This window comes from Aspergillus neoniger, assembly GCF_003184625.1.
Source record: "Aspergillus neoniger CBS 115656 unplaced genomic scaffold BO87scaffold_20, whole genome shotgun sequence".
Classification (NCBI taxonomy): domain Eukaryota; kingdom Fungi; phylum Ascomycota; class Eurotiomycetes; order Eurotiales; family Aspergillaceae; genus Aspergillus; species Aspergillus neoniger.
Window position 1 is genome coordinate 90,596 of NW_020291148.1, and position 24,940 is coordinate 115,535.

The following is a 24,940-nucleotide window of genomic DNA, read 5'->3' on the forward strand; positions in this document are numbered from 1 at the left end:
CCCTAAATCATTCCTTTCCCCCCAAGCGGGACTTCGGTATTTATAGCTCGTCGATGCGCGTAGCGTGGATCCCGCCTCCAACGCCCCGGAGGCGCTCAAAAAAGGATCTCATCGAGGCACAGTCCTCTTCCTCCGCCGTCCAGGTTTAAACTCAACCGTGCTGAGGGGTCGCAATTAGCCCCTCCTGGCCGCGATCCGAATACAATTGCCGGCAATTCCACCCAGCCGTTCCTGGAATTTGCAACAACCGCCGTGTTCCCCGCCCAGTTGATTGCCCCCGATTGCAGTCAACATCGCCCGACCATGGCTGCGGAGCATACCGTCACCCAGGCCCTGCTGGAATGGGTCAACAGTTTCGCCTTGGGTAAGACTATCCGGACGACCGAGGAGTTATCAGATGGCACCATCATCTGGGAGATCTTGCAGGACATCGATCCGCAGTATTTCCTCGACGAGATCCCCCAGCGCGCCCCGTCCGACCACTGGCTATCCAAATGGCAGAACCTGAAACATATCCACAAGTTGCTCGTCAACTACATCCGCCAACAACCCGATGGCATGCCCACGGGTCTTGACCCCAATCCCAACCTCGAATTGGTCGCCGAAAAGAACTCCGTCAAGGAGGCCAACAAACTCCTGAAGCTCCTTCTGATCGCCGCCATCCGCTCCCCCAACGCGCAGACCTACGTCGAGACCCTTCAGAGCCTAAGTACCCCGACGCAAGAGACCCTGAAAAACATCTTCGAGGAAGCTCAGAATGGTCAGCATGAGGCTATCGATGGCGAGGACGATGTCAAGGAGGAGCGGGATCTGCCCGTCGACCCGGAACTGCAGTTTGAAGAGCGGGTAGGAAAGGTGTTGGCGGAGAATAACCGGATGGCGCGTGAGAAAAAGGACATGCAGAAACAGATCGATGATATGCACGATCGCCTGGCGCGCCTCCAGGAGAACAACGATACCTTACAAAGCCGGCTTGCATCGACCGAAGACCGACTAGTCAACTTGAGGTCTGGGAAGGGTGATCTTGGACTCAGCGCAAAGGCTCTCGAGTCTAAATCCCGCCAACAGGAAGACATTATCGCAACTCAGGAAGCAAGGCTGGCTACAGCGCAGGATGAGATCGACAGTTTACGCATGACGGTGGAGTCGTTACGCGTCAAGAACCAACGATTCCAGAAGCTTCAGGATGACTATGATGAGCTGAAGACTGAGCGAGATCAACTCGCCCGTAAGGCGAATGCGGCCGAAAAGTACCGCCAGAAGCTGCAGGCTAGCCAGGACTTCGAGAAGGAGAACCAGTCGCTCAGGAACCAGATCAAAGACTTCCAGCAACAGCTGAAGGAGGCGGATTCGCAGCAGAAATGGAACTCCGAGCGTGAGGTGGAGCTTGAAGAATACCGCAGAGTTTTGCCTCGCATTGAGCAGGAGTGCAGTGAAATCCAAAACCTGAAGAAGCAGCTCGAGTTCAACAACCATGCTCTCACAGAGCGACTCAGTAACGCCGATGAGCAGCGCGAACGTGATGATGCTTTGATAAGCGAGCTCCGTGAGCGAATCCGTGAACTGGAAGGTTCTCCTGGAAGCCCATCCCTGACGCCGGGTACTGAAACTCCCAAGCTCGAGGGCACTCTGCAGAAAGACTTTGAGGCGATCGGTGTGAAGGAATCACAGCTGTTAGAAGACCCTGTGCTACAACGACGGAGATCTAGGCTAACTCGCTACAGGAAATCTGAGAATGAAGAGCTGAAGAAGGAAGTGGAATCTCTGAAAGGGCCATCCGTATGTTTGCTTTATATGGTTACTATCATCTTATATGAAGCCACTAACAAGGTAATACAGGTGGGCTTGGACTTTTCCGAAGCCTTCAATGAAACGCTGCAACAGGCCCGCGCAAATTCTTCGCAGAGGTATTTTCTACTAGGAGCAGCCTAGCTAGTATAACCGCTAACGATGCATCAGTGATGATTACTGGAAGTTGTACGACCAGTATACATCTGCCCTCAAGAGATTGGCCGAGGCCCAAGAAGCTCTCGATGTATCCAAGAGGTCGCTGAACGATGCGCTGGCGGAAAGTGAGTAGCTACTGTTCGGCGAAATCCGTGTGTGAAATTTGCTTACACGAATACAGTTGAACTCTCCAACAAAGAGAATATGGATCTGATTGCCGAGGTCAAAGCGAGCAGCGCATCGGATTTGACTAAGGCTCGTGAAGGAGAAGATGATGCTATGCGCAGACTGTACAATTTGCAGGCCGAGCTTGATTCAACCCAGGCTCTGGTCCAGGTCACATGTGCCGAACGTGACGATCTGCGAAACTTGCTCGAGAAGAAGCAAGCGGAATTCCGTGCGGAAGATCACGAAGCTGCAGAGGAAATGAAGAAGCTGCTGGCCGAACTCACTGCACAGGAAAATGGCGATGATCCCGAAGCTGCTCAAAAGTCGGCTGTAGAGCTCATTAGACAAGTCGCCGCGCAGATTGAAAAGAATCTGGAGAGGCTGGCGAAACGTGCAGAGGTTAGTTACAAGAAACCCCATCGGCTCTCAACCTGTGTTATCCCGAACCAAGCAAGGGCTATTCGCCTCGGTAGCCTCAGTGGCGAGAGGAAACGTCTCGATCTTCTTGCGGATCGGCCATTTGGCGATTCGACCCAGATATTAGCAGCGAAGGCACCCGGTCTATCGCGCCTGGGTCGATTAATCGCCAAGCGGTTCAGGCGCTGAAGCTCGGCTGCCACCTTGACCCATTGATACATCCTATCCCATTTGCACTTTACGGCCTACAAAAGACTAATACGAATCATCTTGCAGTATATCCATCAACAGAACGAACACATCAAGTTCCTCCAAGAGCGGATAAAGCAACTTGAAGAGGATACGGATGATGGAATCAGCAAAGAGCGCGAGGTAAGTTGTCATTTGACACGGACTAGCTATTGCAAGCCACTAATATTCAATTTCTCCAAACAGCTCGAACTCCAGAAGATAATCGATGCTCAAGCGCGGGAGCTGACTTTGATGAGCTCCTCCTGGTACGAACTCCAGAATCGATTACAGAACAACAACATTGGCCTGGCCCGGTATCGGAATGGATCCCTGGCCGATGCTCAGAAGGGCTGGCTAGCCAGGCAAAGAAGCGTGGTCGCTGGTCGATAAAGCTCCGGTTTGTATGTTGGCGATATGGTTTACGTCCTATCTCTTCTTCGTACATGTCTTTCTAATTCTACCCTTTCCCCTTCTTCTCCCCTGCGCATTTTCCATCGTTACCAAGACTGTGTTTGTTGTTGCTATACCTTTTTCTTTCTACATACATATGTTTCCGTTGCTCGCCGCGCTATACCAGCTCGTTGCGGCTCAACTACTACGACTACTACTACTACCCCTGGGTTTTTCGTTGGAGCTTGATCGGCATTATAAACATATCATACGCACCTTTATGGCATTGTTGCATGTGTTAGACAAGTGTATATTCTGAAAGTCTTTCTTTTTTCAGATTTCTAGAGACAGTGCTGCTTTTGACGTGACGTAGCCTATAGATGCAGCTCATAAAATAATATACATGCAGATAATACATAATTTTCAGGAAAAGAAACCAAATCCTTGCCGATGACACATGATCCATCTAATTCAGCAGCATTACACCCACTGTCTAGGATGTTTCAGAACATCCATGATCTCCTTCTCGCGCTCCTTGCCCTCCCCCAGAAGTGCCTCATCACCATCTACAGAATCCTCCGTCCGGGTTCCCGAAACGGGGTCCATGTAAGCCCAGCTTGCCGTGCGGGGCAAACTCATCAGAATACTCTCAATGCGGGCATTAGGGGTGCGGAGACCGAAGCTAGTACCGCGATCATAGACGAGATTGAACTCGACGTAGCGACCGCGTCGAAGCTGTTGCCACTCCTTTTGCTCGGGTGTAAAAGGCATGTCCTTCCGGCGTTCGATAAGGGGGACGTAAGAGGGGAGGAAAGAAGCGAGACCGTCCGAGACGAAGGAGAAAAGGGTCTCCTGGGGGTTCTGTGAGGAGGTTGACGAGGACTGGAGGAAGCTGGCGTCCAGGTCATCGAAGAAGATACCTCCTACACCGCGGCATTCGCGGCGGTGGGGGATATAGAAGTACTTGTCGCACCAGGCTTTGAACTTCGGGTAGTATGTGGCGTCGTGGCGATCACAGGCGTCTTTGATGGTCTGGTGGAAGTGTTTGGCGTCTTCGGGGAAAAGGTAGGTGGGGGTCAGATCTGTGCCACCGCCGAACCACCAGTTCTTGTCGCCATTGAGGGGGTCCTTGGGGTCGGATGTCTCGAAGTACCGGTAGTTCAGGTGGACGGTTGGGGCCATGGGGTTGTGGGGGTGGAGAACGAGGGACAGACCGGCAGCGAAGAAGCTCAAGGAGTCCACGTCGGCGCCAACGAAGGACTTGTGGTCTGCTCGCATCTTCTCAATGGCTGGCCGGGGAAGTTCGCCGTAGACGATGGATACGTTGACTCCGGCTTTCTCGAAAACATTTCCGTCTTGGAGGACACAGGATATTCCACCTCCGCCGTTGGGGCGCGTCCAGGCATCAGTCTTGAATTGTTTTCCATCTATCCGGCTCAGCTCTTCAATGATTTTCTGTTGGTGGTCCTTGATCAGCTTCTCCATGCGCAGGCGCATGGGAGATTGTTCGCTGATCGTGGCTTGCTTCTTGAGAGTTTCATCGAGTTCCACGAGGGAAGGCGAGTCGAGTTCGGTTACTTCTTCTGTCATCTGTATTGAATATAGTCAGATTAAGACATTCGCGCAAAGTGCATGGTGGGTAAAGCCTACCATGGAATACACCAAAGCACCGATGAAGGGCACACCAATGGCCAGCCGTAGGTATGGTCTCCAGACAGTGAATGGCTTGGGTTCGGAAGGGGGTTTCTGTTCCGAAGAGTATCTGCGAAAGGGCGCTGAGAGATTGCGAGGTGTGCGACAGGATCGAGATGAGAATTGACAGAGCGACCTCCGAAGAGGCATATATGGCCGGGGAACAGCCATTGTTGCAGAGTAGATGGAATTGGCTGATCTGCCAAAGATCAGGTGGTGCCAGGTATTGTGCCTGTCGAGAATCGACCGGTTGTTGTTCCCTCCGAGCTCCACCTATGGTCTAGAGCCAGTAGTGGGTAGGGATTTGGTAATGGAGGATTTGTTCAGATCATCGGCTCCGAGGCACAGTATGGGACCACCTGCGGCCTCGATATTCCCGAATGTCGTGAGGATATGAATTCTGTTTGTGCAGTTTGCAATGATTGTTGGGTTTGTCTGAACATGGGACCCGGCCCGGCTGAGATAAGCACTTTGCATGGTTTGCAGGGCTGCCAATGCCAATGCCGATGCCAACCCCTGGGTCCGAACACCCCCCAAGGCAGCAGCACAACATCAAGCGGGGTTGCTCCATGAGTGAAGAATGTGTCAGTCACTAGCGAAGTAGATTTAACTACTATGCAGATAGTGAGCGATCTTGAGTCACTCAACAGCAGTAACTAGATAGAGTGCAGAAAATGTGGGTGCTGCACCAAGCGGTAGACAGTAACCATTCTAGCATGGGAAACCCCATAATCTAGGCGCTGATCCTAAGTGGAGGCTGGAGGCATCGCCCGCCGAGCTACCACTTCACTACCGATGCAGTAACGCAAAGGCGGCCCAGCTCGATGACAACCAGACGGTATCATCCGCATTGGTCATTTGGATGAGTGCACGACATCCACGTGCCAGGATGACGACAGGAACTGCCCTGACGGACTGGCTTAGATATCCGAAAGATGATCGAATGTGCTATGAATCGAGCCAGCACATGACCCGACCTGACTCACGTGTGGGGCCGCTCACCGCCTCCACCCCGTGATCCACGCTTGCCTGGCGGCCTTATCAGTCGTGGAAGCCGTTCCCTCACCAAATGACGCGGGGCTGTCGCCTTCAACTCTCTCTACAACTGCCAGCCTGCTCACCTTTTGTCATCATCCATCTATCTCTCCATCCCATCCCATCCATCTATCCATCGGCCATCTCACCCTTGCTCTGTTATCTCTTAACTCATCCAGCTTCTGTCACCCTTTCGCTCCTCTTCGTCTACTTCTTCACTATCTCCCCCTTAAGGGACCCGTCGGACCAGACCTATTAGCCGCCCTCATCAACTTATCAATATGCGTTCCAAGTTTAAGGACGAGCACCCCTTCGAGAAGCGCAAGGCAGAGGCCGAGCGTATCCGCCAGAAATATGCCGATCGCATTCCAGTACGTCTATCTTCTATTTCACCTCCTACTGTGATTTTGGTTTCATGGTCTTTTGGGGGGAGAAACCGGGTCCCTAGCTCACCGCTTGTTCGAGTCGCTAACCCAGCTTCTATCCTACAGGTAATCTGCGAAAAGGTCGAAAAATCGGACATCGCTACCATCGACAAGAAGAAGTACCTTGTCCCTGCCGACCTTACAGTTGGACAGTTCGTCTACGTGATCCGTAAGCGGATCAAGCTGTCTCCTGAGAAGGCGATCTTTATCTTTGTCGATGAGGTTTTACCACCTACGGCTGCTCTGATGAGCAGCATCTATGAAGAGCACAAGGATGAAGATGGCTTCTTGTATATCACGTATGCCGACCCCTCCAATACCCTAGTATATCTGTTCTGTGTGCATAGTGCTAACCCGGATCTTTCTTTATTAGGTACTCCGGCGAGAATACGTTCGGTGACTGCTAGGCGCTGGTCGATCTCATCTTTTCCCTTTTGGTCTGATTTCCCTGTCTCTTGAAGTGAATTCGCTGCCGTCATCGTTCAAGTCACTTCCTTCAGTTGCCTTTTCCTTCTTTTGGGGAAGTTGCGGATTGACTTCCTGGATGTAGGGGTTGGTTGCTGTAGGACAGGGGTGGATGGCGAGCTCGACTACGCTGTGATGTTTCTATGCTGTGCTGTACGCGGGCGTTATCTTGGGGGCTCTTCATTAATCTTCGTGAACTCTCTTGGCGAAATGAGTATTCTTCTTCAGATGGTAGTTTAAATGAGAAACAATCGTTGCTATTGATGGAAGCTTGTCTTGTGTGACCGTAGATTCAGGTGTAACAACATAGTCATGACTGAACAAGCTACTACGTACTACATACTTTCCTGACCATGGAATAACTAGAACTAACTAATGTATGGATTAGTAGTTTAGATAACTAACTAGATTATCTAAACCCAGTTAGTTTGTCACCGGCTGCTGAGATAATCAGGGCCGCTCCGATCCAGGGCCGGTAGTGCCAGGCCCAAAGGGGGCTAGTGGCGTTGAAGCACCGGCCGCGACGCTTGGAGCGGTTCCGAGTCGGCGCAGAAACAGTCAGTCAGTCCATCTTTCTCGGTCTCTTCCTCTTCCTCTTGCTCTTTTTCCTCCCCTCCCTCTCTCGTGCATCCGCCTTACCCATCATCCTTTTCTTTGCTGCATTGCCTAGCCCCGGCTGTGGTCTCTTGTCCTGTCTTTGTTGGCATTCCTGTCCTATATATAAATCTTTCCGTCCTTCCTCTTTCCTTCTGAATCGCCTTTTCATCTCCCCGACGGAAAAGCAGCCTCAGGCCTGGAAAATTTTATACTCTCCAATTTCTACCCCGACTACGCCCAACTCAGCCCAATTCCCATAATCAAGATGTCTCCCGCTATGGCCCAAGCCGGTGCTGGCTCTGCCGCTAAGGATGTCAAGAGAGAATCCGCGACTGCTCGTCTTCTGGGTTCCGGTATGTGTCACACCCATCTTGTGCCCAGGGCGTGGGGGTTGCGCTCGAGGACTAACTCTCCGTCTCAGGAACTGCCGGAATTGCGGAGTTGATGGTCTTCCACCCTGTACGATTAGACACTACCCTCTCGAATATTTGCGCATCGATTGCGCTCTTCTCGCCTGAGAAATCAAAAACTGACTCATCGACCAGGTTGATACCATCTCCAAGCGATTGATGAGCAACCAGACTCGGGTACGACACTTCCTATCCCTTATCCATACAAGGCCATAGAAATGCATTGGGCTAACTGTGCGCTGGCTTAGATTACCTCCACCGCCGGTCTGAACCAGGTTGTCTTCAAGGAGTACGCCAACGCCTCTTTCGGCGGCAAGTTCACCTCCCTCTTCCCCGGTCTGGGTTACGCCGCCGGTTACAAGGTTCTCCAGCGTATCTACAAGTACGGTGGTCAGCCTTTCGCTCGCGACTACCTCGCTCAGCACTGGGGTTCCGACTTCGACAATGCTTTCGGCAAGGGTACCGGCAAGGCCATCATGCACGCCACTGCTGGAAGGTATGTTTTGTGTTTTGGTCATCGACGATAACGCTCTGGCTAATCATATGGGAACAGTTTGATCGGTATCGGAGAGATCGTCCTTCTGCCCCTTGACGTCCTGAAGATCAAGCGTCAGACTAACCCCGAGGCTTTCCGTGGCCGCGGTCTGTTCAAGATCATCTCCGATGAGGGTATGGGTCTCTACCGTGGTGCTGGCTGGACTGCCGCCCGTAACGCTCCCGGATCTTTCGCTGTATGTTCCCATGGTCCCGATTGTTGCCTTCTTTTTCATGTATGACTGTTCGATACTAATGCCTGGAAATAGCTCTTCGGTGGTTCCGCTTTCGCCAAGGAGTACATCTACTCCCTGAAGGACTACAACACTGCTTCCTGGAGCCAGAACTTCGTTGCCTCCATCTGCGGTGCCAGTGCCTCCCTGGTTGTGTCGGCTCCTCTGGATGTGATCAAGACCCGTATCCAGAACCGCAACTTCGAGAACCCCGAGTCCGGCTTCCGCATTCTGTCCAACATGGTCAAGAACGAGGGTGTCTCCAGTTTCTTCAAGGGTCTGACGCCCAAGCTCCTGATGACCGGACCCAAGCTCGTTTTCAGCTTCTGGCTGGCTCAGACGTTGATCCCCGCCTTCGGCCAGGTTGTTTAAAGATGTTGATGATTAGCTGATCCGAAAAGCGAGTGTCTTTTTCATGTTTTACCCATATCCGGGGTTATTTTGACATTATTACTTTTTATGTTCGATTCAGGGCTTTGTTTTGGTGCTGTTATAGAGCATTCATTCTGTTAAGCCTTTGTGTATTTATGATAGACTCTTTTTTTCCCTTCGGCACTGTTCCGGATGATGGGTGCAAGGTGGTATGCTCTTGGATACGAAATACAACTCCTCTTAATCATGAATTGTGGCAGTAGTAGATGTCAGTCTACTGGGTTTGTTCAACGTATTGCGGCTCATTCTCAACCGGTAAGCATATTTCTGGCTGCAGCCGGTATTGAAGACAATGCCATTGTAGGGACTAAACGTTTAGAGTAGCTACATATCGACCAGCCACCAACTTTGCAGGTATAGTAGCAGCACTAGCATACTGCCATCTACTACTTAACAGACATTATCACCAATCCGAATCGAGATACACCTCAACCAGCCTATATATCACGTGACCCATGACATCCGGCGCGGAGTTGCACACCAGCTACAGCTTCAAACTAGTACTCATCTCAAGTCTACAACTCATCTTCATCCAGCGCACATTCCCCACCAGCCAAAGCCTGCATAGCCAAGCCTGCACAGCCAAGCCGCCCGAAATGCCAGTCTACCTAATCTCCAAGTACGTCGTCCTGTTTAGCACATATATCCTAATTCCCTCATTGCCGCATGCATGCACCTCTACCCATCCACCTACCTACCTACCCACCTACCTAATATGAAGCCGACATCGCATGGCAATAATCCCTCTCTACCTGTTCCTTGAATTCAATCGACAGATCGCATACATACATACACCCATCACACATCACCAATCCATCAAAATCAGAATCATAATATCAATACTAACGACCAATGCGAATTGAAAATTAGAATCGCCGACCCCATCTTCGCCCTCACCATCGGCACCTCGGCGGCATTATTGCGCATTCAGCGCGACCAGCGCGAAAAGTTTCCCGACCAGGCTAAGGATATTGGTATTGGACATGTGGTTTCGCTGGGCGCGGGGAGAGTGAGAAGGTGGTGGGCGGGGGATTTTGAGGGGTTGTAATTACCTTTCTCTCGTTATACCCGGTCGCTCGGTCTCTGTCGACATTGCTTTGTTTTGTGTTTGTGTTTGGGGGTTGTGCTGGGGTATGATGCTATGACTAGTGGATTGAGTGGATTGGAGGTTGATAATGAGGATATGGATGTGTTATTGGTGGGGAAGGTATGAGGATTATGTTTATGGGTTGGATGGGGTGAATGTGTGTGTATATTGGAACTGTATATTATGGGTGGGTTGGGTAGGGCGTTGAGGGTTCTATTGTTATTATCAGTCACTTTGTGGGATTGAGCGATCTTTACTGATTACATATGATGCGATGATTGATTGAGATATTCCCAGATCATTATAAAGTACTAACTAACTAGTTTAGTATTGTGGTAGAAATCAGACTAGGTGGTCTAGACAAGAAAGTTATGACGGGATACAACAATGTTCAATTTCAAGTGAACAATGAAGTGGGCGAATTAAATATGAAGAGTCCATTGTATCTACAATTGCACGAATTTGAATTAAGGTAATGTATTCGTCGAAAGGAAACTTTTTCCCTCCCAGAGTCTGCAGAGCAAGTCATCATGCAGTAACAACTAGCAACTCGAATCTATGCATAGACAAAGAAAAAGTGATTCCCATAAATTCGTTAACATGATACTAGGAAAAAGAAACAAGCAGATCCATTAAAACCGCTCGCCTATCTGCAAACGGCTGGAGGTATAATGAAGAAAGAACAAGAAAAGAATCGAGACCGCAGCTGGTTAAAGCATTTAGTCGAGCTCCTCAGGGCGCTCCTCGACCTCGTCAGCAGTGCGGGTAGCACCGGGGGCAGCACCGCCGGGGGCGGCACCAGCGGCACCACCGTAGGCAGCGGAGATGATGGGGTTGGCAACACTGTAAGTCAAAAAGTTAGCGTCATGATTCAAAATTGTTTCTTCAAGATGAAAGGAAAGGATGAACATACCCCTCAAGCTCCTTCTGCTGAGCCTCGTACTCGTCCTTCTCGGCGGTCTGGTTGCTGTCGAGCCAGCTGATGACCTCGTCAACCTTGGAGGTGACCTTCTGCTTGTCCTCATCGCTGATGGTGAGCTTGCCCTCGTTGATGGTGTTCTTGAGGGAGTAAGCGTAGGACTCGAGACCGTTCTTGGCCTGGATACGGGAAGCCTCAGCCTCATCCTCAGCCTTGAACTTCTCGGCCTCAGCAAGCATGCGCTCGATCTCCTCCTTGGAGAGACGACCCTTGTCGTTGGTGATGGTAATCTTGTTGGTCTTTCCAGTACCCTTCTCGATGGCAGAGACGTTCATGATACCGTTGGCATCAAGGTCGAAGGTGACCTCAATCTGGGGAACACCACGGGGGGCGGGGGGAATGCCAGTGAGCTCGAACTTTCCGAGCAGGTTGTTGTCCTTGGTACGGGCACGCTCACCCTCGTAGACCTGGATCAGGACACCGGGCTGGTTGTCGGAGTAGGTGGAGAAGGTCTCGGACTTCTTGGTGGGGATGGTGGTGTTACGCTTGATGAGAGCAGTCATGACACCACCAGCGGTCTCGATACCCAGGGAGAGAGGGGCAACGTCGAGCAGGAGGATCTCGTTGGTGGACTTGGAGGAAGTGTCACCGGACAGGATAGCAGCCTGGACGGCAGCACCGTAGGCAACGGCCTCATCGGGGTTGATGGACTTGTTGGCGTCCTTGTTGAAGAAGTCGCTGACGAGACGCTGGATCTTGGGGATACGGGTGGAACCACCGACCAGGACGATCTCGTGGACGGAGGACTTGTCGATCTTGGCGTCACGGAGGACACGCTCGACGGGCTCCATGGTGGAACGGAAGAGGTCCTGGCAGAGCTCCTCGAAACGAGCACGGGTGATGGAGGTGTAGAAGTCGATACCCTCGAAGAGAGAGTCGATCTCAATGGAGGTCTGGGCAGCGGAAGAGAGGGTACGCTTGGCACGCTCGCAAGCGGTGCGGAGACGACGGAGAGCACGAGCGTTGGAGGTGAGGTCCTTCTTGTGCTTGCGCTTGAACTCGTTGACGAAGTGGTTGACGAGGCGGTTGTCGAAGTCCTCACCACCCAAGTGAGTGTCACCAGCGGTGGCCTTGACCTCGAAGATACCCTCCTCAATGGTCAGGAGGGAAACATCGAAGGTACCACCACCAAGATCGAAGATGAGGACGTTGCGCTCACCCTCGGCCTTCTTGTCCAGACCGTAGGCAATGGCAGCAGCGGTGGGCTCGTTGATGATACGGAGAACGTTCAGGCCGGCAATGAGACCAGCATCCTTGGTGGCCTGACGCTGAGAGTCGTTGAAGTAGGCGGGGACAGTGATGACAGCGTTGTTGACGGTGCCACCGAGGTAAGCCTCAGCGGTCTCACGCATCTTGGTGAGGATCATGGAGGAGACCTCCTCGGGGGTGAACTGCTTGGCCTCGCCCTTGAACTCAACCTCGACGATGGGCTTGCCACCCTTCTCGACAACCTTGAAGGGCCAGTGCTTCATGTCGGACTGGACCTCAGCGTCGCCAAAACGACGACCGATCAGACGCTTAGCATCGAAGACGGTGTTGTGGGGGTTCATGGCGACCTGGTTCTTGGCGGCATCACCGATGAGACGCTCGGTGTCGGTGAAAGCCACGAAAGAGGGGGTAGTGCGGTTACCCTGGTCGTTGGCGATGATTTCAATGCGGTCATCACGGAAGACACCCACACAGGAGTAGGTGGTTCCCAAATCGATACCGACAGCGGGGGCCATGATGAATGTGTGTGTGTGTGTGTGTGTGTGTATGTATGTGTGTTTATGTGTGTAAGAGGAGGTTCGTTAAGGGAGAGAGAAGAGGGAGAAGGGAATTCGTTAGGAGAGAGTAGTGTACAAAACACAAAAGAAGAATGGGAAGATTGGGGTATAAAGAGGAAGAGATTGATGGAGAGAAAAAGAAATCGAGGGGACGAGAATTTGTGCGAGAGCGAAAGCTGATATAGTGGCGGGCGGTGAGCTGCTGCTCCAGCGAAGCTTCTAGCAATTGCCCGTTTCGATGGGCATCCATCGGGTTCGACTGGCTTCCATCCGCGCCCCAGTCCTGCCCAGCATTCACTCGACCCTTCGAGAATTCACTCGTTCTGGGTTTAGGGGAGAAGGGGGCACTGGTATGATCTGGGGGGTTGACTACGATCTAACACTAGTAGTTACTATCTCCCCTCCCTCTCTCTATCTCTCTCTCTCTCTGTGTGATGCTACGATCTACTTCCCTGCAGCATTGAAGATGGATAGATCTAGAATGACTCTCTGAGGGGATTTTTTTGGTGGGCGGTTGGCGGGGTAATCCGGATGACGTAATGGGCAGAATCCGAATTTTCTTTGACATTTTATTATTTTTGATTTGATTTTAATTTTAGTGATTTCACACGATCTTTGGTTCACAACCATGACTCACTCGCGTGTAAATCACTATTTTGAGTTATTCTTCTGATTTATTATTATCTCATGATACTACTGTTTCCCAAAGAATGAATTCCAAAATGAATGGCCGCCCAATCCCCCTTCTTCAATTCCTAACGTGAGAAATTGTGCAGATAGTCGTAGAACAGAAGTGTCAATTGTACAACATAGCTTACTCTGTACTCAATTCTCACCCTGTTTGGGGAAGATTTTGGACACCCATGGAATTGGGCAGAATAGAGGCCGTCATGATGACGCTGATTCATATCATTTTCTCCTCTTCTTTCTTCTTTCTTCTCCTTCGGAGAATTTCGATGAATTTTCCATACTTCCATTCTTGTTCTTTTCTTTCCTACGCATTCTTGGCCAGTCCAGAACTGTCACATGATTTGAGTCACTCTTTGACAGGGTACCTGGCACAACAATTAGTTAGTTATAACTAACGAATCTAGCCCCTTTCCAGCAGAGCCATCAATCGCTCCAGCAATATTCCTCATGAATACATACTTCTTTAAAGAATCCATTACATTCCACATAATATTATTCCTCGTTTTTGTAGCTGTATATCCATCCTTTTGAGAAACTTCCACTCCAGCTACCCCCTACTACTAAATCTTCCCCGCGATCAAAATCCGTTGTCTGAGAAACCGCCGCTGCACTACACTCAAACAAAGCTTCTGTTGTTTGTCAGTCTGCCAATCTGCAGCAGTACTAGTAGACCAAGCTCATATCCATTTGTAGTGACTGTGCCTGATTATAGAAGGCAGTAATGGCAATTCCCTTGATTGCAGGGCCAGAACTTCTAGCATTTGTTTGTTATGAGGCCTACCAACAGGGCAAAGCCCCATCACGGGAGCTGCAGCTGATCGCCACCCCTGGCAACCAATCATCGCCCCAATGCCCGCCGAGGTGAATCTCCCCTTGCGACAGGAACTGATCTTGCCTTGAAGAGTGTGACAGACAGACAGACAGAGAGAGTGTGTTATCCTCGCTGCCCTTGACACCGCTGCCTACTTAAACTCCACGCTTCCTGCTATCCCCTGTATTTGAATTTCCTGTTCCTTACGAATTTTCCCTTCCTACTCGATTGGCTTTGCCTTTACTTCCAACACTACCAATCCATCTTCAGAACCACCCTCCCGTGTACTACCACTACTCCTCTTCTTCTTCTTCTTCATTCATCATGGGTGACAACAACCAAGCTACCACCGGCTTCGACCCTGCCGCCAATGCTCCCGATGCTGCTGCCTGGGACAAGGGCAAGGGCAAGGCCACAGACCCCACTCAAGACATGCGCATGGACGATGATGAGAGTGACGAGAGCGAGGCCGAAGAAATGGTGAGTTCCTTATTATCCACCGACTAGATCTCCAAACAACGAGACATGTCCAGCTGACTGATTCGTTTTCTGTTCCGTTTAGGTCGATGATGGTATGATGCCCTGATTTCTCTCGTCCGTTCATCGGATACGAATCTTGTCCTCCCTAGCTCGAACACCATATTAACTGCGCATCTTCACTGCCAGATGACGATGAAGACAACGACAACCTGGAGCCCATCTCCTCGGAGAACATCATCTCCGGTGGCCGCCGTACACGCGGCAAGAACATTGACTTCCAAGCCGCCGCTGAGAGTCTGAAGGATGATGGCATGGACGAGGATGACGATGAGGACGACGACTACGTTGGCGCTGGTGATGACGACGAGGACAACAAGATGCAGGATTAAATTTTTGGATCAAGCTACCACGATACCAACACACACTTAGGGGCGGCGAGCGCAATGGGAATTGGGATGGACAGGCGCAGGGTCTGTTTTGAGGGTTTCTTCGGTTCCTTTATGCCGGTTACACTTTCATCTCTTAATCATATTATGATGTTTTTCTTTTCCAGGTTTTGGGATGGATACAGATCATTATGGTTGCCTATGCGTTTTTTCCTATCCAATGTTTTTCCCGATAGGCACACCCTGGACCCTTTTTTTGTTTGGGCCAGGGTCCGGCTGCAAACTATCGCCTCGCAATGGGGTTCAACTGAGCTATCACCTCCATGCTAAACTCACCTCATGGTCTGCAGAGGAGATCCATATGCAAATATCTCAATAATAAAAAAGAACCCATGTACATTGTACAAACAAATTTCTTCATAATGTAGAGTTCGCACTTGCTAGATTGTACTTTCTAGAGTCACGTGAGCTACCCCATGGTCTCCGGTGATGGCCAGCTATTAGCTCTCCGCCACGATTTGTCCTCACTTCTTCCTCTCCTCGAGAGCCTGCTCGCTCACCCATCTTTCCCCTGCTGTTTAGGGCCTCCGTCTTGCGACATGTGCCCCCGCTGGCTGTGATCGCCTCCTTTAAAATATCATATTTCTATCCACTTTAACTCTCACAATTAATAATCTCACGATCTGTTATGGCTTCACGGTATGTTGGTGTTATTCATCTGTCCTTTCCCAGATACCCCAGCCGATACTGATTACTAGCTTGTATATAGATTCCCACGCTCTAACCTACACCAGCGCGATCCTCGTGCCTCCTCGTCCCTTTTCGATTCATACGGTGGCGGTTCTCGACCCGCCAGTAAATCCCCGGGTAGCGTAGGTGGTTACGGGTATGGAGGATACACGCCCCCGGCCGGGGATGGCTCCGTGAATGGCAACTCCAGGGGAGGGTTTCGTTCTGCGACCCCAAACGCCAAGTACGTTCTTACAACAATGGAGAGAGAAGCTGGATTTGGACCTTCCCGCGCAAGAAGCTCACAATTCCGGTCTATAGGGGTCATTACTCTGATGCTGTACTATCCCACCTAGAGTCTCAGAATGATGCAGAGGTCGAGGGAATCAGCGCCAAGGTCAAGATGTTGAAAGATGTGAGTCGCTTCTCCCACTTATCAAGACTGAGTGTACATACACATGCTGATACCCCAATTCTAGCTCACGGTTGCTATTGGCGACGAGATTCGGGATACCTCCACCATATCGGACCTCAATAACACCTTCGAGAACACTCGTGTTCGTCTCCGCGGAAACATGAACCGTATGCTGCGGATGGCAGAGCGCACCGGCGTTAGCTGGAAAGTGTGGCTCGCTTTCTTCTTCGCCGTCTTCTTGCTCTTTTTCTACGTCTGGCTGACGTGAGGAACGGGACATGTTGCTGCTGCTGTTAATCTAGCCAGGCATGATATCTCGGGAGCTCTATTGGCCCAGTGCAACGGTTTTTCTCTTGGTATGGCTGTATAGCAGAGGGCCATGACCTTGAGCTATTTATCCATATACAGGGACACAATTGCGTCAATCCCTTCACCTTCATCCGCCCAGCTCCTTGCCCAGAGAACCCATGGCTTGAGGCCAAGGACGTTTCTTCGACATCGACATAATTAGCATCTTTGCACATAAGCGGCCTATAGGAGCATACCCATTCTTCTTTCTTTCTCCCACGACCGACAGTTCTACCTGGCTGGGCATTCATAAAGGTTGCATCCTTGTTCTCTACCGATGATAGTGCATGCCGGGAGTTTGGGCTTCTGCGATTTACGTTATGAATGCTTGCTTGCTCGGTCTTTTCGCCATACATAGGACGGCATCTGCTCTTCTGCTGTACAATGCTATGTAAGATGTATAGTATACTAATTTCATACCCATCATGTCATCTACCTGCCTATCTACATGCATTTGATATATGAACCTTTTCGCTTGCAATACGATAGATATTCTTGACCGCTACCTTGAACGACATTGTACCATACGTAATAGTTGTGATTATAGAATGAGTCTATTAAATTCTGTATGTGCCCAAGACGCCGTCTTCGGTTTCATGCAATTATATAAGCACAAGCATCCCTCCTTTTGCGATATACCCACGACTCCATAACCCCATCCCGAGGAACTATAGTACACCTATGTAATTTAGAATTGAACTTGCGGTCATTCGAGGCTGTCTCTGGGCCCTCCCGTGCGCCGTCTAGGGAATCGACTAAAGAAACTCCGTCGGCTGCCCTGACTCGTCAAAGAAGCGCGGAGGTCTTCATCGTCGACGAGCATGCTGCTAGTGTCAAAGGCATCTCCGCCACCACTCCACCTCTGTAGGAACCGCCGTTGGGCTTCGGTTTCCCTCTCCCGTCGTATCGGCGGTGGCAGGCCTCGACTGCTGGTTGTACTGGCACGGAAGCTCTGCGTAAAGGGGTCTTGCGAGAAGCTGACATCCTCCTCATCGTCAAATTCGGCGTCGGTGTCGGTATGTTGCCATTCCTCTTCCTGCTCTGACCGGTCCTCGACTGCCTCGGGGATGTCATCATCCAGGTCCCGACCCATGTCTTCCTCGCCTTCGCTCAGTCCCTCATCGTCGTAATCTTCTTCAGCTGCACTGGGGATATCATTGTCCAGGTCCGGCTGATTGTCAAAGTCGTCATTTTCTTCCTCCAAGTCTTCCTCATCCAGGTCATCATCGTCCGGGAATGCTTCCGGAATATCATCGTCTAGATCACGTTCCATGTACTCTCCCTCATCCACGACATCATCCTCTTCCAGCCCTTCCTCGCCTTCCTCAACCAGTCCATCTGCATCCGCGTCGGGGATATCATCGTCCAGATCTCTCTCCATGCCCGTGTCATCCTGGCCATCGCCATCAAAAGTACCCTGCGTCTGGTTCCCGAGCTCGTCTAACCCATCCACGCCCACCTCCGCCGCTGCCGCCGCTGCTCTCTCTGCCGCTGCGGCGGCCAGCGCCTCTTCTCGCTCTGCCTCCTCCTCTTTCATACCCAGCATCGTCTTGGGACACCCGGCCGGCCTGATCCACGAGTATCCGAACGAGGCAATATTGTTCTTGCGCGCACGTAGAGCCCGCTCTTCCAACAAAAGGGATAAAAGCATATTTCCTGACGCAGAGGCTGAGGCACGTCCACCTAGCGCAGTAGAGCCATTGCGACGGGCATGTGGTTGTGTTTCTCCGGCGGACGGCTGGTGCTGGGAGGAGGTGCGGTAGGGTTGTGAGGAGCCGAACCAGAGTTCGTGAGACTATCATAGAAATAAATCAGCCAAGGATGCACTTCAATTGGAGGCCAAGGGTGTCTGTGTGAGGAGCTCGCAGAAGCCGATAGCACGTACATCGCGAGGTGTAATGAGTGGAAGGGAGAGCATTGTTGTTGGCGGTGCTAGCCTGAGCTAACACAAGGAATATGGAAGTACTCGTTCAAACTCGATTGAATCGCAATGTATAGATGGAAAGAAGTTTGAGTGATTCGCACTCTATATAGGTCGGTTGGTTTTTATCGTGAGGTGGTTCTGAGCCAGAGTTGTTCCGTCGTCATGCGCAAGACCAGCTGGGCAATTTTATCGGAATATAATCGAGTCGAATTTGTGACGCTAGATCAGTAGTAGAGACCTAGCTGAAGGGGGTATCTTGAATCTGTTTGGAAAGGAAGAGGCGGAATTGGAGAAATCGGAGAGGTCGAGAGGGAAACCCAAAACAAAAGCAGACAAGCTCCCGCGCGGGGATCTCCCGACTTACCGCATCTGGCAGGATGCGTCTCGCCGCTTCCTTTTGCGATTCCTTTTAGACTGGCGAACTGGTCACGCAGCAAGATTTGAGATCTGTGTAACCCTTTCATAGACACTAACAAGAAGAGTGTATATAGTTTGGTGGAGATTGTTTTGGAATCGATGGGACTTGCATTGTCTTGCTTCATGTCCCATCTACTCCGTACTAATTTAATAATATATATCCCGAGACTCAATTCCCGATTGTGTCACACTTCATACCTTGGACGGTACGAAGTAGTATTATCTAAATCGCCCATGATTCGACAACAAAAAAAAAGGGCTGCATGGTACTTTGGTATTAGTATCGTGTGTTAAGCGGGGACTCCAGTTTACTACAGTACTAGATGGAAGGATTCTTGCGAACTACTATTAACCTTACCCTCATAGAGACAAACTTCCCTGCACTTCCATCCTAGCGTCGGCCTCGTGTTGTGAGACAGACCATTCAGCTAAGTAGCAACACTGTATTATTCACACTAGAAGTCTGGCTCATCGACTAACTAGTGGCTCATGTCTCAAGTCCACTTGACTATCTACCAACGGACAAAAATCCGTCCCCCAAACGTGCAGGTAAAGACCATATTCTCCATCGATGATTGGTGCACCGTGCATATTGACATTACTGCTGGCTGGCCGCATTGCAGCACGTAGACAGAGGCTTGACTCTGGACACGCCGTAAGCAAGGGAAACCCTCATGCGGTGCCTGTGTCTGCTTCAATGCGTCGCACCAGCCAGGCCAGAAACAAGGACGCATGCACAGCAGCGGTTGTATGTATCTATCTCTCACCCACGCTCCGCACCAAGGCCCGCATCAGCCCACAGTGAGGCATCCGGGGTTCTCCGTAGTCCTGCATAGCTGCCGAGTATAACTGCACAAAGATCACCTGAAGCATGAGCCTAGCCAGCTGTACGAACTGTGCAAAGCAGCAACAGCGAGCCGTGAGAAAATCAGGCCATGGACGGACTACTCTGCTCCACCAATTCGCACAGCTGTAGATGTTGATCTGACATCCTCCTCAGTGTCCTTCTGCAGGAGAGCAGCGTCGTCTTCAATAAAAGAAGGCTGTGGCAGTAGCAACTCAGAAATAGCCAGGATAGCCTGGAAAATTACACATGGTAGATCCAGATGCCATCCAGTCAGATGGAGACAATTTACTGGGTCTATGGCGCCTCTGCAGCGGAAAGATGAATCAGAGTCACGCTGAAATTAATTCGGTCTGCATAAAGACCTACCAAACCAAACCAAACAAAACCGTTTGGTACCTTACCGGACGCTACTGGTGTTGTTTGTTCCTGTAATCACGAAAACCGACCTGCTGCTGGGGCCCCCTCCTCCTGCCCGGTTTTCGGTCGCTTCCGTTTGCCAGGCCCGAGAACTCCCGAGAGGTTGCAGGCTCCCGCTCCGTTGTCAAGGTCACATTCGGTGAGCCCAAAGCGGACAAGCCTGAACAGGAAGGATCGGGAGAAAACGGACACCGGAAACATTGGCATCTCCGCTCGGTCATGTGATGCCCGTCGCTCCAAAGCTTTCAGTCTGCGGATTGCCAAAAGGCTGGCCCGAAACGAGGTCTGAGATGCGATGGATACGCGAAGGGGAGAATCGGAACAGTAGTTGCACCTCTGGACAGAGGTAACACGGCAGCTTTGTTGCGTAATACTCCATCTCTCGATAGATCGATCCCCATCAATGAATGCACCAGGCGCAGTCTTGCAATTAGTGATCATTCCACAGCTCCGAGTCATTCCATCCCTCTCGTGCCTCCCAAGCAAGTAAGTCTAAGAGGACCAGTAATTAGCGAGGCGTCAGGACACGCCCACTAGTAGGTGCTATTGCTTGGCCATTGGAGAGACAAGTGAACCAGAGAGAGAGGATGGGCGGATTTCTTCGGCCTTCGTAGATCGGCCGAGAATTTTAGTCGTTCAGAGGTGAAAGGAAGGAACCGTCTCAGTCATTCGTCTCAAGACAATCCGTCCCGGGGAGCTCACGCCTGAAGCCGTGAAGCCAGCCATCCAATCGGGCCACCCTCGTACCCATGCGAACTGTCGGACACCTCCTAGCTCCAAGTTTGCCGGAGCACGGCAACAATGATTATTAAGGATCTATAGAGGGGGGAAATGAAATTGGCTGCCAGTCTGGCATGGTGGGATCCATTGATCTGTCAGCCAGTAGAAGGTGAACACAACACCGTCCAGGCAACTCGGACGAGGGAGGGGGGGGGGGTTAAGGGTAAGAGTGGGAGATTGGAAAACAATTGATTTATGTATTACCATAATCATACTCATGCTATTATTTTTCGAATAAATAAGCTCTTATCGGGCCAGGATTCCGAGTTAGCCAGCATAAAACACCCCGTGATTATTCCGAAGGGGAAGAAGGAGGGGGGGATAGGAAAAGGTTACTAGTTCGATAGCTGGTGAAAGGATACGTTAGTATGGGCAGATCCCGACCTGAACTTGACCAGTGTAATCAGAGCCATACCGGCTTGGTACCACTCGTATTTCCGGGGTGTTGGTGTGTGTTCTTCCTGCATGCTCATTGGTCGGGGCCAATCAATGGCCACGGTCCTACTCCTACTCCGTCCGTTCAGTCCTGCCCGGAGTCCCGGACAAGCCCATGGGAATCATTTCACGGGGAGGGTGGGTTTTCCCCAGAAAATTGACCTAGGTTTGGGTCAATGGAAGGTTTCAAAGATCTACGGATGGGACGTCTAGATGCCAGATGGACAGATGGGCGTCGAGTAAGAATGTGGCTATTTGAAGAGGGTGACTGATAAGAGGATTGGATGACCTCAAGAAATGAGCTTGAGAAATTCGACCGGATCGAACCCACTGGCATTCTTGGAAACGCAAGGTGCGTCTCGGGGCAGTGGCGGGCCCCGAAATCGGCGGGGCAGGGGTACGGGAAAGCTACTAGGCAGTAAGCTACGGGTGAATGTAACGGAGAGAAGAGAAGGCAGCCTAAAAGACTGTACTAGAGGGAACGTGGCTCGGAGAGGGGTTGGGTTAATTGTTTGGGGAGGGAGGGAGGGACTGAGAGGGAGGAGGGATTCCGGGACGGATAGGGAAAGGTGCCTAGCTTGGCCGTTGTCGGAAAGGTTGGGCTGACGGGAATCAAAAAAGGTGGGCGGACAACAGCACTCAGCCATGCTTCTATTGCTGAGGTGAGTGGTACCGCTCCGTGCCAGTAACTTACCCACCATTCCACCTGGCCAAAAATACATATACCGGTTACAACAGCGTATACGCTTGTAACGGGCAAACTTACCAACTTACCACTGATCGCCCGACCACCTGCACCTCAGCGTGGGGTATGCGAGTTTTAGTTCAAAGGCTCTCTCTTCTGGTTTAGGATGGGCAAAGGAAGCGTGTGTTTCTATTAGGGCCCTCCCTCGGTTTAGAGAGCAGCCCACGGGCGAGATCACCTATTGCCCAATGCACCACTTAGCGTCTGGGTCAAAAGTCCTTCGGTTGCAGTCCTCTTGCAAGTTGCAGGCCGCGTGTGCCGGTTGTTCTGCCCTGTCCCTTTTTTCTTTTTCTTTCTTTCTGACTATTTCCGATTGATCAACTTCACAAAGATGTTTAGGCGGCAGATTTATGCACCATGCAATCTATTGCCTAGCCTAGTCGGAGAAGCGAGTCACCAACCTAGTATGGGTGCACCTTACCACTCCGTAATTCCTGTGGTATACGATGTAGGCAGAGGCCACTTGCGGGCCGTGTACTTAATCACGGTATACTGACACACACCGTAGGGGCCACCCACTTCCTCAATTCCTATGACTACATCCCAATTACTATGACTACAAAAGTTCATCTCCCAGGACGATCTGGGATTTTCTCTTATACATAGAAATAATCGACTTGGAGACTTCATCTCCTTACTGTTCTAATGTAACGCCTAGTGCCTGCCAAGCAATTTTGGAGTAGAAATAGAATTGCTTCTTTAGTAACCTTTAATTTTTGCAGTGCCGCCGGATTTGTCCTCTTTTCCGGGTTTCCCAGGCCACTTGGGGATAACTTACCATGTGCAGCAGCGCACTTTCAGCACAGGCCGACCAACTGATTGGGACAGAATCGGGGATAAGCACTGTATCCCTGCGTTGCCCCACTTATACAACGCCCAATCATTCCATCCAGCTGGGCCCTTTCCCTCCTGCTCTGGTCGAACAGTTGGAGGAAGATGAGAAACTGCGAGTCGTGTAGCCCAGACGGTCTCACCATCCATTGACCATCCTAGCCATGGCTTGCACACGGGCATTGAGATGGACTCTCTGGTATATGCGGTGCTCCAAAAATTTAGTAGGTACGAAACGCTTGGCGTGTCTATGAGGCTCCTGCTCGGTACTTTCTACTACCTACTATACGTATACACTCCTACTAGTATATTGCAAATGTTCTTTTGGCTAACAGTGCCTGCACCACCCAAGGAACACTGTAGCTCATACTATGAACCAAGTCCCTCCAAACGAGTGGTAGGTAGAGTTGAGTTGGGTTGAGTTGAGATCTTCGCCGTCACGACCAGGAAGAATCATGCGAGCATATACGAATTAGTATTCATGGAATAAGACCACCAGGTATCTACAGTGGTTTGTTGTCGCATTGTAGGTTTTGTACAGTGGACCAGAGAAAAAGGTGACTTATGATCCCATGAGCATGAAGTGGAACAGGCCACCCAGGGCATCTACTTCTTCCATTTGTGGATTGTTGTAGGTATCACTACCAGGACGATCATGTTCCGGTTGATCCAACCTCTCCAACAGCTCTCTGGGTCCTCTTCTGACCTGACTGGGTATGCCAGCCAGCCCACTTGATAGAAGACCGGCCAGGTCTCTCACCTGATGGGTCAATTTGTAATTAAGAGTTGTGGTGCAGACATGAATGGCAGAATGGAGCTCTGCATGATTGGGGAAAAAACGTTTCATGCCCACTTGGAGGCAGTGCATTAATACAATGGAGACCGAATACTACTACTACTTTGACTACTACTACAATGTTGCGTCCCGTAATCTGATTGAATACCACACACTCGTCGGTGCCCGTATTGAACGAACGACGGGAATCAGAATTACGGGACGATACGAAACAAAGTACCCAGTAGACTCCCACTAGCGCCGTCAGCGGACAACCTTTTTTGTTTCCCTTTTTCTTCTTTTTGGCCCGGGCCCCACCGGCCTGGATCTTGACGTAGCCAAAACCTAATCTTTCTGCGGAAGGTTGTAAAACCGTCATGCTGATTGGTGGACGCTAGTCTTATCTCCTTCTCTAGAACAAATCCCCGGCTGGAGGTGAAGTACTGTAACAGTCAGTTCAGTCTCCCTTGGTGAATGGGAAAAATGGCTAATCTCTCTCTCTCTCTCTCCATTCCACCTCTCCCCCTTTCAATACAATGAGCGGATGGAAAAGCTTTCTTCTCTGAGACAAGTCAGAAACCCTGCTGCCAGACTAACTCACAAGCCAGACAACATTTTAATCCACAAAAAGTCAACGTAAGCCACTCACTCTTACCACCCACCTTCTTATTTTATTTTTATTTTTATTTTTTTTTGCCTTCTGCACCATGATGACAGAAGCAATAACAAACTTACCTCTTGTAGATCACCATCGTGTATGCATATGGAACTACATCATACACGGGATATTCTGGTGACTGCCGGCAGTGATGCAGCAGAGAGAGGGCAACAGAATGATGAATGATTGATGGGATTGATTGTCATTCAATGCGCCTTTCCTTCCACAACCCCCCCTTACAGTACCCTCCGTAGTCTACTCCGTAATAGGCGCTAGAATTCATTGCCATCTGCCAGCCCGCATTAGTTCCTTTTACCCTGCGCCCGTCAACAACCACCGTCTGACTGCACCTGCCTGGCTTTAACCTACTAACTACGACTGTCTTTCCTTCTTAGCACTCCGTCTTCGCTCCTGAAGCTAGGTAAGCTACGATTTGCCACGGGA

At 50.6% G+C, this 24,940-nt stretch overlaps 12 protein-coding genes across 12 annotated transcripts; 8 read left to right on the forward strand and 4 right to left on the reverse strand.

The window, feature by feature from the left end:
• The first annotated feature begins 86 nt into the window (after nt 1-86).
• Nucleotides 87-3,393, forward strand: BO87DRAFT_84345 (putative microtubule binding protein HOOK3). The gene is made up of 6 exons (XM_025629617.1): nt 87-1,779; nt 1,840-1,907; nt 1,960-2,072; nt 2,129-2,514; nt 2,809-2,904; nt 2,968-3,393. Exons 1-6 carry the CDS (start codon nt 304-306, stop codon nt 3,151-3,153), a joined length of 2,325 nt encoding a protein of 774 aa, XP_025478692.1. The 5' UTR covers nt 87-303; the 3' UTR covers nt 3,154-3,393.
• BO87DRAFT_84387 (uncharacterized protein) lies at nt 2,961-3,552 on the forward strand. Its single transcript, XM_025629618.1, has one exon. The coding sequence runs from the start codon at nt 3,167-3,169 to the stop codon at nt 3,470-3,472; it is 306 nt and encodes a 101-aa protein (XP_025478693.1). The 5' UTR covers nt 2,961-3,166; the 3' UTR covers nt 3,473-3,552.
• hem13 (coproporphyrinogen oxidase) lies at nt 3,446-5,465 on the reverse strand. Its single transcript, XM_025623537.1, has 2 exons — nt 4,804-5,465; nt 3,446-4,743 (listed from the first exon to the last, which is right to left on the reverse strand). Exons 1-2 carry the CDS (start codon nt 5,014-5,016, stop codon nt 3,634-3,636), a joined length of 1,323 nt encoding a protein of 440 aa, XP_025478694.1. The 5' UTR covers nt 5,017-5,465; the 3' UTR covers nt 3,446-3,633.
• On the reverse strand, nt 4,748-5,957 carry BO87DRAFT_438747 (uncharacterized protein). Its single transcript, XM_025627899.1, is given in 5 exon segments — nt 4,748-5,333; nt 5,489-5,556; nt 5,631-5,634; nt 5,651-5,793; nt 5,848-5,957. The coding sequence occupies 4 exon segments, from the start codon at nt 5,701-5,703 to the stop codon at nt 5,174-5,176; spliced, it is 285 nt and encodes a 94-aa protein (XP_025478695.1). The 5' UTR covers nt 5,704-5,793; nt 5,848-5,957; the 3' UTR covers nt 4,748-5,173.
• A 36-nt stretch (nt 5,958-5,993) lies between these two features.
• Nucleotides 5,994-6,944, forward strand: BO87DRAFT_377381 (autophagy-related protein 8). The gene is made up of 3 exons (XM_025623538.1): nt 5,994-6,251; nt 6,372-6,604; nt 6,679-6,944. The coding sequence occupies exons 1-3, from the start codon at nt 6,162-6,164 to the stop codon at nt 6,710-6,712; spliced, it is 357 nt and encodes a 118-aa protein (XP_025478696.1). The 5' UTR covers nt 5,994-6,161; the 3' UTR covers nt 6,713-6,944.
• Nucleotides 6,945-7,349: 405 nt separating this feature from the next.
• On the forward strand, nt 7,350-9,167 carry BO87DRAFT_377382 (putative mitochondrial GTP/GDP transporter Ggc1). Its single transcript, XM_025623539.1, has 6 exons — nt 7,350-7,720; nt 7,789-7,826; nt 7,913-7,954; nt 8,026-8,273; nt 8,331-8,508; nt 8,581-9,167. Exons 1-6 carry the CDS (start codon nt 7,633-7,635, stop codon nt 8,914-8,916), a joined length of 930 nt encoding a protein of 309 aa, XP_025478697.1. The 5' UTR covers nt 7,350-7,632; the 3' UTR covers nt 8,917-9,167.
• A 324-nt stretch (nt 9,168-9,491) lies between these two features.
• On the forward strand, nt 9,492-10,242 carry BO87DRAFT_377384 (uncharacterized protein). Its single transcript, XM_025623540.1, has 2 exons — nt 9,492-9,595; nt 9,847-10,242. Exons 1-2 carry the CDS (start codon nt 9,573-9,575, stop codon nt 10,022-10,024), a joined length of 201 nt encoding a protein of 66 aa, XP_025478698.1. The 5' UTR covers nt 9,492-9,572; the 3' UTR covers nt 10,025-10,242.
• A 71-nt stretch (nt 10,243-10,313) lies between these two features.
• hsp70 (molecular chaperone Hsp70) lies at nt 10,314-12,904 on the reverse strand. Its single transcript, XM_025623541.1, has 2 exons — nt 10,977-12,904; nt 10,314-10,906 (listed from the first exon to the last, which is right to left on the reverse strand). The coding sequence occupies exons 1-2, from the start codon at nt 12,764-12,766 to the stop codon at nt 10,783-10,785; spliced, it is 1,914 nt and encodes a 637-aa protein (XP_025478699.1). The 5' UTR covers nt 12,767-12,904; the 3' UTR covers nt 10,314-10,782.
• Nucleotides 12,905-14,291: 1,387 nt separating this feature from the next.
• On the forward strand, nt 14,292-15,264 carry BO87DRAFT_84492 (histone H2A.Z-specific chaperone CHZ1). Its single transcript, XM_025629619.1, has 3 exons — nt 14,292-14,789; nt 14,872-14,881; nt 14,976-15,264. The coding sequence occupies exons 1-3, from the start codon at nt 14,634-14,636 to the stop codon at nt 15,176-15,178; spliced, it is 369 nt and encodes a 122-aa protein (XP_025478700.1). The 5' UTR covers nt 14,292-14,633; the 3' UTR covers nt 15,179-15,264.
• Nucleotides 15,265-15,718: 454 nt separating this feature from the next.
• Nucleotides 15,719-16,826, forward strand: BO87DRAFT_407446 (SNARE domain- containing protein; the record flags this gene model as incomplete). Its single annotated transcript, XM_025626073.1, has 6 exons — nt 15,719-15,874; nt 15,945-16,148; nt 16,226-16,319; nt 16,384-16,527; nt 16,622-16,655; nt 16,690-16,826. Exons 1-6 carry the CDS (start codon nt 15,864-15,866, stop codon nt 16,824-16,826), a joined length of 624 nt encoding a protein of 207 aa, XP_025478701.1. The 5' UTR covers nt 15,719-15,863.
• A 397-nt stretch (nt 16,827-17,223) lies between these two features.
• BO87DRAFT_416678 (uncharacterized protein) lies at nt 17,224-18,858 on the reverse strand. Its single transcript, XM_025626767.1, has 2 exons — nt 18,553-18,858; nt 17,224-18,462 (listed from the first exon to the last, which is right to left on the reverse strand). The coding sequence occupies exons 1-2, from the start codon at nt 18,583-18,585 to the stop codon at nt 17,374-17,376; spliced, it is 1,122 nt and encodes a 373-aa protein (XP_025478702.1). The 5' UTR covers nt 18,586-18,858; the 3' UTR covers nt 17,224-17,373.
• Nucleotides 18,859-19,375: 517 nt separating this feature from the next.
• BO87DRAFT_407448 (uncharacterized protein) lies at nt 19,376-21,909 on the forward strand (the record flags this gene model as incomplete). The annotated part of the gene is made up of 9 exons (XM_025626074.1): nt 19,376-19,687; nt 19,894-20,059; nt 20,356-20,520; nt 20,926-21,052; nt 21,097-21,215; nt 21,311-21,383; nt 21,451-21,483; nt 21,577-21,670; nt 21,766-21,909. Exons 1-9 carry the CDS (start codon nt 19,580-19,582, stop codon nt 21,907-21,909), a joined length of 1,029 nt encoding a protein of 342 aa, XP_025478703.1. The 5' UTR covers nt 19,376-19,579.
• Nucleotides 21,910-24,940: the final 3,031 nt, after the last annotated feature.

Excerpts from the sequence above, each read along its gene's own strand:
- BO87DRAFT_84345 (XM_025629617.1), top strand. The coding sequence starts at position 304 with ATGGCTGCGGAGCATACCGTCACCCAGGCCCTGCTGGAATGGGTCAAC. Across the intron at positions 1,908-1,959 it reads CGCGCAAATTCTTCGCAGAG|TGATGATTACTGGAAGTTGT; the intron begins GTATTTTCTACT and ends ACGATGCATCAG. Across the intron at positions 2,515-2,808 it reads GGCTGGCGAAACGTGCAGAG|TATATCCATCAACAGAACGA; the intron begins GTTAGTTACAAG and ends ATCATCTTGCAG.
- BO87DRAFT_84387 (XM_025629618.1), top strand. The coding sequence starts at position 3,167 with ATGTTGGCGATATGGTTTACGTCCTATCTCTTCTTCGTACATGTCTTT.
- hem13 (XM_025623537.1), bottom strand. The coding sequence starts at position 5,016 with ATGGCTGTTCCCCGGCCATATATGCCTCTTCGGAGGTCGCTCTGTCAA. Across the intron at positions 4,744-4,803 it reads GTGCTTTGGTGTATTCCATG|ATGACAGAAGAAGTAACCGA; the intron begins GTAGGCTTTACC and ends TATTCAATACAG.
- BO87DRAFT_438747 (XM_025627899.1), bottom strand. The coding sequence starts at position 5,703 with ATGACCAATGCGGATGATACCGTCTGGTTGTCATCGAGCTGGGCCGCC. Across the intron at positions 5,334-5,488 it reads TATCTAGTTACTGCTGTTGA|CCCTGCAAACCATGCAAAGT; the intron begins GTGACTCAAGAT and ends TGGCATTGGCAG.
- BO87DRAFT_377381 (XM_025623538.1), top strand. The coding sequence starts at position 6,162 with ATGCGTTCCAAGTTTAAGGACGAGCACCCCTTCGAGAAGCGCAAGGCA. Across the intron at positions 6,252-6,371 it reads AATATGCCGATCGCATTCCA|GTAATCTGCGAAAAGGTCGA; the intron begins GTACGTCTATCT and ends TCTATCCTACAG. Across the intron at positions 6,605-6,678 it reads GATGGCTTCTTGTATATCAC|GTACTCCGGCGAGAATACGT; the intron begins GTATGCCGACCC and ends TTTCTTTATTAG.
- BO87DRAFT_377382 (XM_025623539.1), top strand. The coding sequence starts at position 7,633 with ATGTCTCCCGCTATGGCCCAAGCCGGTGCTGGCTCTGCCGCTAAGGAT. Across the intron at positions 7,721-7,788 it reads TGCTCGTCTTCTGGGTTCCG|GAACTGCCGGAATTGCGGAG; the intron begins GTATGTGTCACA and ends TCTCCGTCTCAG. Across the intron at positions 7,827-7,912 it reads AGTTGATGGTCTTCCACCCT|GTTGATACCATCTCCAAGCG; the intron begins GTACGATTAGAC and ends CTCATCGACCAG.
- BO87DRAFT_377384 (XM_025623540.1), top strand. The coding sequence starts at position 9,573 with ATGCCAGTCTACCTAATCTCCAA. Across the intron at positions 9,596-9,846 it reads CCAGTCTACCTAATCTCCAA|AATCGCCGACCCCATCTTCG; the intron begins GTACGTCGTCCT and ends ATTGAAAATTAG.
- hsp70 (XM_025623541.1), bottom strand. The coding sequence starts at position 12,766 with ATGGCCCCCGCTGTCGGTATCGATTTGGGAACCACCTACTCCTGTGTG. Across the intron at positions 10,907-10,976 it reads CAGCAGAAGGAGCTTGAGGG|TGTTGCCAACCCCATCATCT; the intron begins GTATGTTCATCC and ends TTTGACTTACAG.
- BO87DRAFT_84492 (XM_025629619.1), top strand. The coding sequence starts at position 14,634 with ATGGGTGACAACAACCAAGCTACCACCGGCTTCGACCCTGCCGCCAAT.
- BO87DRAFT_416678 (XM_025626767.1), bottom strand. The coding sequence starts at position 18,585 with ATGCTCTCCCTTCCACTCATTACACCTCGCGAT. Across the intron at positions 18,463-18,552 it reads CACTCATTACACCTCGCGAT|TCTCACGAACTCTGGTTCGG; the intron begins GTACGTGCTATC and ends TTTCTATGATAG.